The 12,451-nt window shown below is 39.9% G+C and overlaps 1 protein-coding gene across 2 annotated transcripts in view; it reads right to left on the reverse strand.

Moving 5' to 3' along the window:
• Positions 1-10,367: 10,367 nt before the first annotated feature.
• LOC123795513 (neutral ceramidase) overlaps positions 10,368-12,451 on the reverse strand; it is a 65,504-nt gene continuing 63,420 nt past the window's right edge. For both annotated transcript variants that reach the window (XM_087862495.1, XM_045802315.2), the window contains one exon: positions 10,368-10,919. In XM_087862495.1, coding sequence (XP_087718621.1) covers positions 10,730-10,919 — 190 coding nt within the window. In that variant the 3' untranslated portion in view covers positions 10,368-10,729. The remainder of the gene's footprint in view (positions 10,920-12,451) is intronic.

The following is a 12,451-nucleotide window of genomic DNA, read 5'->3' on the forward strand; positions in this document are numbered from 1 at the left end:
AGCTCTTTGACATCAGTCTTGGCAATGATTATTTGGATCTGACACCAAAAGCATAAGGCACAAAAATGAAAACAAATATGTGGGACTATATCAAACTGCTTCTACACAGCAAAAGAAACCATCAAGAAAATGAAAAGACAACCTACAGAATGGGAGAAAATATTTACAAAACATATAGCTGACAATGGGTTAATATCCAAAATACATAAACACTCATACAACTCATCATCATTAACAACAACAAAAACCAATTTAATTTAAAAGTGAGTAGAGGAACTGAGTAGACAATTTTCCAAAGAAGACATACAGATTGCCAATGGGTACATGAAAAGATGGTCAACATCACTAATTACAAATGCAAATCAAAACCACAAGGTATCTCACACCAGTCAGAATGGCTATCATCAAAAAGACAAGAGATAATGTGGTAACAAAGATGTGCAGAAAAGGGAACCCTCATGCGTTGTTGGTGGGAATGCAAACTGGTGCAGCCACTGTGGAAACCAGTATGGAGGGTCCTCAAAAAGTAAAAATAGAGCTACCATATGATCCTGCAATCATACCTCTGAGTATGTATCCAAAAGAAATGAAAACATGATATCACAAAGATGTGTGCACTCTTGTGTATATTGCAACTTTACTCACAATAGCCAAGACATGGAAAAAACCTAAGTGTCTATCAATGGATAAACAGAGAAAGAAGATGTGGTATAAATATATGGAATATTATTCAACCATGAAAAAGGAAGAAATCCTGCCATTGGCAACAACATGGATGGACATGGAGGGCATTACTCCAAGTGAAATAAGTCAGATAGAGAGAGACAAATACCACATGATATCACCTATACATGGACTCTTAAAACAACAACAACAACAACATATAGAAACAGAGTGTAGAATGGTGGTTATGAGTTATAAGCAAAGTCTAAGGATCTAACGAATACATGGTGACAATAGTTGAAAAGACTGTGTTGCATAGTTGAAATTTGCTAAGGGTAGAACGTAAGTGACCTCACCAAAAAGGAGGAAAAAACATGTACATATGTGAGGTGATGGATGTGTTAATTAACTCAATGGTGGGAATCCTTCCAAAATAGATACATATACCAAATCATCACATTAGACATTTTTAATATTTTACAAATTTGTTTTTCAGTTATACCTCAGTAAAACTGAAAAAAAGAAAATTACCATTTTGTAATCCCTAAAGAAATAGTGGATCTAATTAACAATCACTTTGGCTGTGAAAACCAAAGATCAAAAGTTGACAGGAACTTTTATAATGAATGGATCAAGCTGATGACCCCTGAATGTCAGGTCAATCTTAAATGAGACAACCAGACATTATGTATTTCCTGTTTTATGAAATAGAAAACAAAGAGCCCTTCCAACAAAGTATTCTTGCCAAAAGAAAAAAAAATTAACCTGAATCTAATCAAGCGTTTACAGCTAATGTTTACAAGAAACAGTAAGAGTAGAAGAATAATTTAAAACCCATCATGAAGAAGCAAAAGTTCATAATGTAGGAAAATCTATTAGATACCATGGTTTCTTAAATAGCCTGGAAAGGAGGGTGATATGAGGAGAAATGTTATATATTAAGTGTAATTGAGGAGGTTAATAAACCAGGGGCACCTGGGTGGCTCAGTCAGTTAAGCATCTACCTTTGGCTCAGGTTATGATCTCGGGGTCCTGGGACCGAGCCCCACATCCAGCTATCTGCTCAGAGGGAAGCCTGCTTCTCCCTCTGCCTCTGCCCCTCTCCTCTCTCGCACGTTTTTTTCTGTCTCTCTCATAAATAAATAAAATCTTTTCAAAAAAGAGATTAATAAACCAAATGCTATGTACAGAACTTGTTTGACCCTGATTCAACAAACCCACTGTGAAAGGCATTTTTTAGACAATCAGGAACATTTGAACATGGACTGAGTACTAGATGAAATTAAGAGGTTATGGTCAATTTTGTTAGATATGAGAGTGACCTTCTGGTTAAGTAGAAGAAAAAATATTTTTATTTGTCAGAGAAATATGCTAAAGTTTTATAAGAGAAATAGTCCAGTTCAACCCTACACCCCAAAATGTGAAGGAAGAGATGAAACACATTTGGCAAACTACTTATACTTTCTGAAGCTGAATGATGAAATACACAGCAATTATTGTACTATTCTCCATATTCGTAGGTTTCAGGTTTTCCATAAGAATTTTTTTTTTTAAGATCTCAAGAAGTTCAACAACAGTCTAAGTTTGGAATCACAATGTGCATTCTCCTGATGTCCCTACCAGAGTGGAGGCACAGGATGGAAGATACCTACAGAAGAGCAAGACTCCTTTTGGGGGGGGGGGCTTCATGGCACTCAACCAGGAGGACACAGCATATTTCCCACAGGACCCCAATAAATTTTATGCAAAAAATGGACATTGAGATATGACTTAGTTAATTCAAAGAAAATAAAATCCCTCCAAAAATGAGATTTCTTTTCGATAATCTTGAAAGCATTCTCTTATTCACAAAAGCATTTCTTGAAATAGAAAATATTCGTTTATGTAAGTATTAAGTAAATTATTCATAGAGAGAAAAAACTCACTGCTCCTACTTTTTGCAATAACCTCTCTAATACATGGAAACAGCCGTCTTCTGCCTTGATTTAAAACTGGCACTACCGAATTCCTAAATTATATTATGATTCCTTTCTAGCTTTGTCTCCATGTAAACAGAAAGATAGACTCTATTCTGACATGTCCCTCATTTGCTGCAGAGCTTATAATACTTGTATAATAGATTGGAGAGGAAAAAACCCAATTTAGTTCAATAAGAACTGAGAATAAACATGCATAATTACATTTGTCCTGATTCTGTCATCTTGTAAATATATATAATAGATATTCATGGTCTCACCCACAACCCATAAAAGATCAATTCCCAAAATTATGGAATGTTTATTCTCCATAAAATTTTAGTTAGAGCTGCATCATAGCTGATTCATTTGGCTTTTTATGATATGTAAATTAGTTTTAGAACTTACTATAGTCTTTGACAGTGACAGATGACACTAATAGGCAACCAAAGACAGATGAGACCAGTTGTCATAAAATGATCATATTATCCAAAAGAGTAAAGAACAGATATAATGACTATGTCTTCTAAACTAGAAGGTACCCAAGAATCTCTTTGGGTGGGTATCTGTAGGAGTGGAAACTAATCCATTGGCCATTGTATTCATTTCCCAGGACCACCATAACAAAATGTCACACACTGGGTGGTTTAAACAACAGTAATTAGTTGGCTCACTATTCTGGAGGCCAGAAGTCCATGATCGAAGGGTCACCAAGTTGGTTTGCTCTGAGGGTTGTGCGGGAGAACCCACTCCAAGCCTCTCAACTTGATTATGGTGGTTTACTTGCAATCATTGGGATTCCTTGGCTTGTAGACACAGCACTCAGGCCTCTGCTTTTTGTTCACATTGCGTTCTCCTTGCCTGCGTCTCTTTACATGGCATTTTTTTTATAAAGATATAAGTCATATTGGATTAATGGCCTACTCTACTCCACGATGACCTCATCTTAACTCATTACATTTGCAATGACCTTATTTCCAAATAAGGTCACCTTTGAGGTATTAGGGGTTAGGAACTTCAGCCATTGTTTTGGGGGGACATGATTCAACCCATAATAGCCAGAGAGTCAAAAAATTGAAAAAGGTCACCACACCATTTTCCCCTGGTCAGTTAGTAAAGATCTGCTTTCTGATTTTACACAACTATGTTGATATTTGTCCTCACCACAGTAGAAGAAAGAAAGGGTCTCAATCATAGCCTTTGTGAAGTCTACAATCAGTATAGTAGTTAGAATTTGGGTTTCTGCTGCTCTAACAATGACGTGAACGGTAAAAGATGAGATGGCAGTTTGTTTACTCCTCAGTTAATCATCTGAAATGAAGCAGTCAAGGAATGATTTGATTCTCAAGGACGAGCAAGGACCCAGGCATCTTTCATAGGATGGCCATCCTCAACAGGGAGCTTCCACCTCTACGCTCAAGATGGCTCCGGCTCTTGCCACCTTGTCCATTACTAGGAAGGGAACTGGCTAAGGGAGTATATGAGTATCACTTCTGAGGGTACAAGTAGGGAAATAGAATGTACCACACCTATCTTCCCACTGAACAGAGCTTAATTCGTTGGACGGTTATTCCCAGCTGCCAGATTCAGTCCTCAGATACACTCAGGCTGAGAAATGGAGCCCTGTCCCTGTAACCAACACAAACTCTCGCTCTGGATGGGAGATCAGGTACAGAATGGCCACTAACTGCTCTGCCACATCCCACGAGCCCCATAGATAACTGCACTCTCTCTTGCATGTGACTTCCACAGTCTTAAGAAATTGCTCCTCTAAAGCATTAAAGGCTTAACTCAATCCTTAACCATTTTAGTTTCTCTACAACCTTTATCTAATTGACCTTTTTGGAGTTCTTTCTTCCTACTCTCCAAATTCTACTAATTGTTCTTTTAGTAATAGTATTTTCTGGTCGTCCTTCTCCTCCCCTTTCCTAAAAGTTGTGTTCCCCTCAGGCCTGTCATCCAGGCCCTTTCCACGTCTTTGTCCTCCTTCTTGCAAATCATCAACTTCATTGATTTCTGCTATTGGGTTGAAATGGATGTTTCCCGTGTCTCTCTGTTTTGCCCTACTTTCTCTGCAAAAGCTGAGCTCCCCATTTCTCACTGTGCGCTGGACTTTGCTGTCTGAACATCTTGTCAAGTCTCAGGCACCCAAACCCAGATTTTCCTTCATCCCTCTGCAACCCTCTTCCTTTTACTCTGGTGCTCATTTCTACTGTTACTGTCACCCAAACGGCATTTTAGGGTTTTAAATTTTCTAAACTATCTTTCTTCCCCTCCCCATCCCGTCAATCAGTAAGACATGACCATTTTAACTGTAGAGTTTCATACACTCGCATGTTCTGACCCATTCCTGAAGCTGCTTCTGGTTCTGGTTCTGACCTCCACTGTCTCTCAGTTGTCACGCATTCCAACTCTTCCTATGCTAACAACAGAGATGCCAAAATATCAGGAAAAGCATAATGTCTCCTGGGCAAATGATGGATTCAGTTCACAATGGAGAATTTATTTTTTATTTCCTACTCTTTTCTAGGTATGTATATGCATCACCTTACATAATACTCAGTGACAGCTAAGTTAATTAACAGCTAAATAAATTAAGCATATTCCATATGCCAGACACTCTGCCAACAACTCTACCTTATTCTAATCTCACAAACTAAAAACGTAAGTGCTTTTATTGTTTTCATTCATATATTCAGAAGTTGGGATGCATTAAGAAACTAAGGTTTTAAGACATTGAGTCAATTACTCAGGATTGGATATTGGATAAATGATAGAACTAAGATTTGAACCAACTGGTCTCCAGAATTTGTTTCCTATTAGTTTCCAATGAGCTTTCTCTCTTACCCATTAAATTCTACAACCCCGTATTAATAACAGAAGGGCATAATTGTTACACCATTTTATAAACCATGGATGCTCAGTAACCCTCCCAAAGTCACAGACTAATTCAATCCAAGTTAACCAGACTTTAAAACCTAGGTTCTTTCTTCCACATTATACAACTTCTCACTTATGTCCCATGGTTCAAAGCTACCACCTAGTCCCCCTGAGATATTTTGCATCTATGGACTTGAGGCTAAGAGAAACTGATAAAAGAGCGGCAATGGGTCAGCACAGCACCATTCACAGTTTCAGAAACACATTCAAAGTACATACTTTCCTTATTGTGGTGGCACCGACTTATAAAATCATACATGCCAGTTTATTAAAACTCCACTTAAGAATGTTGTGGGTCCATGCTGGACATTTTTCCAAAGTTACAATGGCTGAGATCTTAAGTTCTGATGTTCGTTAGCTTACCCTGGTCTTGTATTGAATAAGTAAGCTCCAATAGAACAGGGAATATGGTCATGTCAATTTTCCCTGAGGGTGGGGATCCAGAGAGTGGGGTGGTAGATTTGTTTTCTTCTGGTGGTATTAAGCCAATATCCCAAGTTTCTGATTGCTCATCATCCTAAAATACGGCCCCCCCCCCCAAAAAAAATCAACACTGGCTCAGTCTCTGATAACTTGAACTTCTGTACACCAAGGTATTTTGAAGTTTATGTGGGTGGGTCAGTTTTTTAGTATTAATAAGTACTTAAAGGATATAGGCTGGAACTCTGGACTCCATCTAAAGGGAGAGAGTGGTCTTTATGGGCTATACTCACCCACTTAATAGGCATAAAAAAAGCAAAAGAAAATCAAGATTTGGAAACATGAGATGGACAGAAGCAAAAGAAGTCTTAAATCCAATTTTAAGAAATGGTTACAGCCTATGAAGACAGAAAGGCGATCTTCGATGTCACTGGAGACTGGGAACCAAAATCAGTTTCCTTAGTTCTAAAAGATGTATCTTATTAGTTTAGCAAAGGGAAAATACATTCAAGTGCATTCAGATTAAAAAATGAAGTGTCTTAAGTGGGAAAAGGCTAATATGAATATAACACCAAATTGCTATTTATGAAGGTGAAGTTCAGGGCTACATCTCTGATCATCATTTCCCTCTTGCACTGTAACTACAGCCTTGATAAACTATTTGATATTCCCCTTACCTGAAAAGTGTAGTCATCCTGGATCCAAGCATGTAAACACACACACACACACACACACACACACACACACACACACACCCATTACCTTTCTTCTAGCTAATATCCTTTGGGTCTTAGCTTAGATGTTATTTCCCCCAGCAAGCCTCCTGCAATATCCCCAAGACCCTATAAGGTGCCATCTCTAACAGCCTGAACAGCAACAATCTGGGTCACTCTGTACAGAATTGCCTATCTACCTGTCTGCTTCTTCCATTAAGACTCGATGTTCCTTGATGGCAAGAACTTTCCTTCTTGATCATTACTGTACCTTTAGGGGCTAGCACAGCACCCACAAAGTAGTTAGGTGCTCCATGTAAATTTGTTGAATGAATGCATAGATTTTGCAGTATAGAGAGCAAGTCCTGTTACCATCAAGGTTCCAAGATGTGTTCTTTCCTGAAACATATTTGCTAAGATAAAAGGAGTGCCGATTATGTCAAAGAGCTATTAAGTTGGCTCTGCCATTACTATCAGTTGCCTATCGTGGTAACAGGAGTGCTGGTCACCAAGAGTCTACTGACCCTCTTATAGAACAGCTACTTGCACCATCTCTTTTTCCCTGCTGATCAGAACTTGCCTCCCCATCCAGAGGCAGAAAAAGCCAACTATTCTCTTCCTCAGGCTCCCTTGAAGCTATGTGACTCAACTGTAGACAAGGAAATGTAAGGAGAATTCTACTTGGGTTTCTACTAAATAGTTTTCACCTTCCAAAAAGGGGTTGCAGGAACTCTCCTCTTCCTTCTTGCTGCTGGAAGACATGAGGTAGCTCTCTTGAGACTGAGGCGACAAGCCTGAGAATTAAAGTTAGTATGTTAAGAAAAAAAAAAAAAGCCAATGACATCGTGGTATGGTTGTGGGAAACCTGACTTTGTCACCTTACTGCTATGTGTGGTTGTTCAATGTCTTTCGTGTTTGGAACCCTGTTGATCAGGAATATTTTGTTACTTACAGGTGAACACAGCCTAACTAATCATGTAAGGAACATGCAAATTTTCCTCTGTGGCATCATGATAGTCCAAAGCCAGTATAAAGTGGCAGGTGGGATTGGGATACCCAGGGGCCAAAATCTCATTATTTGCAGAACTAAAGACATGAAAGGATCATCTAATGATGAAATCTTTTGGCTAAAGATGAAATCCATGTGCTCCTATTAGAGAAGGACAGTATGTTAGCCTACATTGGAGAAGAAGCATGAGAGGGTAAATTGGAGAAGGATATTCACAAGCATATTCATTCTTGGTGTCTTTCAGAATTGGCTCATGAAACGATTATATGGATAATTACCTGCCTGGGCAACTCTCAATGGCCCTAGTAGTAAAAAAAAAAAGTTCAAAAACCATATGTATTTTTCCAGCAATAAATCTTTGGAGGGCAGGAAGGAAAGGATGAAGGGGACCCCCATATGTTTGGGCAGTTACTTAGAGATACCATTCATATCACTTTCCAGCCTGACCTACGTGGAATCCAGTACCATTCATTCCATCTCTTAGAAAAACAAGTATTCATGTGTCTGCATCACTTCTCAATAGAACATATGTTCCAAATTTTACTAATTTATTATTAAATATGATATTGCATATTAGCAATTTTACATAATACTCATTGAAAATATAGAGGGATCATTCAGTATTTTTTGAGGAAAATCACAGCATCCTTCGAATCAGAGTGGACAGATTTCAACAAACTGAACACAGACACTTTGACATGAGACACAAGAACTTCTGCAGATGCCTTCTCCCACCAACCACATTCCTTTTCCCCGTGTTCTCCAGCAATTTCAGGAGCTTTTGCCACATGGTTTGGCTCCAATGAGCCACAAACACAGCTTGGATGTAGGTTTGTATATTCACAGATCAGATCTGCCTCTTTGTGGTGTTGCTTAATGCAGGAGTGAATAGCTATGGTTTCTATCATGCAGGATCTGGTCTTATTTTCCTATACAAACAGAAACGGCACTGCGTGGGTTGGAAGAGACAGCAGCAAGTGAGCAAACACATTTCTGTGGGTTATCTGGGGCCAGGAGAACTGGTGGACGGAGGGCTGGTGCAGAAGGCTCAGCACCAAGGCAATGCTGGATCTGGCTTGGCACAGTTGCAAGTAACCAATAGGGAATCACAGGCCCACTGGAGAGCTTCAGTGGGAAGCATGGAGGTAGTGAAAAATAATTCAAAAGCTCTTCTGAATCATGAGAAATACTTTGTAAAATCTTATCATCTGTTCTAATATCATTCATCTGTCTAAGGTCAACTTTCAGAATTTCCTGCTCCTCGAAGCCTCTGAACTGTTATTCTAAACACTGTGTGTCCTTAGGGAAAATGATCACTAGTCTTTGGAATCCAATTAGCTAATTCTCCAGCAGTGAACTCCCACAGAACCAGAACCCTGGTCCATCAGAGTGTCCCAGGTTCATTCCAGTGCGATAGAGCACGTTTAGTCATAGGTAAATGAACACTAGGATTATTGTTCTTAGTATCATTACTATTTTCAAGCCTTAACATTTTTTTGGAAATAAAGGGCATTTTCCCCCCTAAAATGCTAAAGCTTTTACATACATACAGAAGCATGACTTAGTTTTTGGAAATTTACTTGGTAGCCTGGGAACCAGCTCCTTGTTAACTTGGATCATTTTTTTTTATTAAAGATTTTTATTTATTTATGTGACAGAGAGACAGCCAGCGAGAGAGGGAACACAGCAGGGGAGTGGGAGAGGAAGAAGCAGGCTCCCAGCGGAGGAGCCCAATATGGGACTCGATCCCGGAACGCCGGGATCACGCCCTGAGCCGAAGGCAGACGCGTAACGACTGCGCCACCCAGGCGCCCCATCTTGGATCATTTAAGTGGAATTGGTACTTCTGGGCAATCATTGTCAGACTGTCATATCTCATTCTGCTAGACATTGGGCTGGGTATTTCATAATGCCCCCAAAATAACCATGAAAACAACTTTTTCCAAATGGTCTGGAGCCTCTTTCCCCCCACAATAGAGCACCCAACCAGATTGTATATAAGATAGGACTTGAAGATTACTGCTTTATAAATTGACACTAACACATTCATCCCAAATATGATCACAACAATCGTCAGGGCCAGGCACTAGCACAATGCTAGGTATGTAGGTCTTAATAAATATTCTTCGACTGAGCAGGTCTATGAGTAAGTGAGTGAGAAAGAACAGATCAATGAATTTAGAGCTTGCCCTTCGAGGACCCCCTTCCAATCCAGTAACACTTTTGTTTTAAATATCTAGACTAATGGCAAAGCTTGTATTTTGGGGGTGACTGTGATTAGTGAAAACAGTCAAAATCACTTAGAACCAGTCTTGGGAAGAGGAGACACAACTCAAAGGGATAAGGGCAGTTAGGGAAACACAAGGCATGATCAAAATATTACAGGTCTGACTTTCTTGTGATTGGCCTCCGAAGGCAATGCCAGAAATAATTTACCAGCATTAACCGATCTGGATCAGGTACATCGACTCCAGGGTAATGGCTTTGCGAGGCTGTGCTCAAGACAGAAGAGTCGGCATGCTAGTTTCCACACTAATTTTCTCTCATTGGGCATATACATTTATGGTCAGTGTTTATATATTTTTAGGTGTGATGGAGTCGGGGGAGGAGGGGAAGTCCTGAAGCCTTTGTTAATGCTAAATCCGCAAAACTTCATTGTTTCCATCTGCAAAATAATTTCCCAGCACGAATATTCAATAATTCTATACATAAATAGTTGTACCATTGTTCACGCATCTTCAACCACTCTCGCTCACTTTTCAGAGGCTTCATATTGAGGGGACGTGTTCCTTCAAACAGCCAGCAGGCCCCGAGGGAAGTTCTGCGTTAGTCTCTAGACCACCCAGGGTACGAAGCTCCTGAGCAAGACAAACTGGACACACGCACACACCCCTCTGTCCCTTACAGTAAACTATCTGTGCCCCAACAGGGACAATTATCCAAGTCATCGTCACAGTTTACATTCATGTGAAATCATTTTTATAAATTAGAGAGTGTAGCTGCTCTTTCAATGAACTGTCAACTCTTCGTTAAGAAGTTACTACTTCAAAGGCAGCGGAAGTGCTTTCAAATGGAAGTATGACCGCTGGCTTGAGAAATTCCTGCTTCCTATTGTGTCCGAAGTATCTTATTCTGTAGATCCCAGGCTGGGCAGTGTCTGGAATGTGCCATTGTATCGTGGCATTGCTGTGACCCAGCAGTCCCTTGTGCCAATAGAACCTGTTGGTAGAAGACAAACAAGCCGACTGAGTTTTACTCTTAAAAATGTGTGATTAGAAAAATGTATGAATATTCATTATATGAATATTGAGGGAGTACCTACCCTAACCAAAGCACTATCCTGGATATTGAGAATACAGCAATGAACAAAACAGGGACAAATACTTACTGCCTGGAATAGACCCTTTAGGAAATAGCCATTTGTAGAAACAGTTTCACTTGTTCTACCTTTCTAACTACCCAAACATGATCCACCCCAGGGAGCCTCCCTCACCTGGTACTCAGAATACAAGACGTCTCCTGAGTGAGAACTGCTAGAACATTCCTCTTGCCCTTGTCATCCTCTGTGTCGACTGACACATTTGTTAAAAGTATATATTTAATGAGCGCCTGTGCCAGACTCTATTCTAGGGGTCTGAGGATACAGTAGTGAGCACAACAGACATGGCCCAAAGTTCCATGGAGCATATAGGCCCCTGGGGCAAGGGGGGGAAGAAAGGCAACAAACAAGAAATCAACAAATGATCTCAAACGTGGGAAGTGAAATGAACCAAATAAGGCAGTGGTATCTCTATGGAGATGTTATTTAAACTGAACCCACACATCCCCAGAGGAGATACATTCCAGGAAGAAGGAACAGAGATGCAAAGTGGCTTCAGCGGGAAAGCAGAGGGTGCAGGGAAGGAACAGAATGCTCTTGTAGGATCAGGGTGCAGTGGGCTGTGGCACAGAGGTTGAGCTGACAGAAACAGATGGAGTCAGCTCGCATCGGTCCTTGCAGACCACTACAAGGAGTTCAGATACCCTTCTAGGAAAGCGAGATACAATGGGCTAACGGATGTCCCCAACGGTGTAGAGAGTGAGTGCTCAGGGCAGAGAGGGTGTTCTCAACATTCCGTGTTTTTCAAGGATGGGCCCAGTGCTCTCATGACAGAGGTGATGATACTGCTGTTGGTGAACAGGAAGGAGGCCTATCCATGCCCTCCATGTTCACTGCTATTCTGAGTTGGGGCTTTTCAAAAAAAAAATCATCGTTTTTTATTATTTAGATAATAAAAAATGGTTATAATCTGCATAACCTTATTTTAACAATAAATATGTATTTATTATTTGTTTTAAAATGACCAATACCCTAGAGTCCTAAAGATCAGAGGAAAATGTATGTCCATATTTATGTGTGATTATCAAAGGGGGCACAGTATGTTCAAACTTCGATTTTCGGTTAACCATGGGGAGCAAACCAACATGCAACCCATCACTTAGTTTAAGGTGATCCAAATTAGACAGAAATTGCCAAAACTTTTGCCCACTTGTTGTGCGGTGTGAAATTTACACACTTGGGAGCAGAAATATTTTCTTATTTCAGACACATTTTCAAAACCTCAATATATGCATTCAGCTCAGATATTTGATAACCAAAGGCACAGAGATATGTCTCTGAGGGAACTCTATCGGCAAATTCCTTCCTTACTTGAGTCAGGAAGAGATAAACACTGGAGCATCTCGTGTTTTAGTAATTCAAATAAAGAATC

Source organism: Ursus americanus, chromosome 6 (assembly GCF_024610735.1).
Source record: "Ursus americanus isolate L20-20 chromosome 6, mUrsAme1.1.p, whole genome shotgun sequence".
In the NCBI taxonomy this organism is placed as follows: domain Eukaryota; kingdom Metazoa; phylum Chordata; class Mammalia; order Carnivora; family Ursidae; genus Ursus; species Ursus americanus.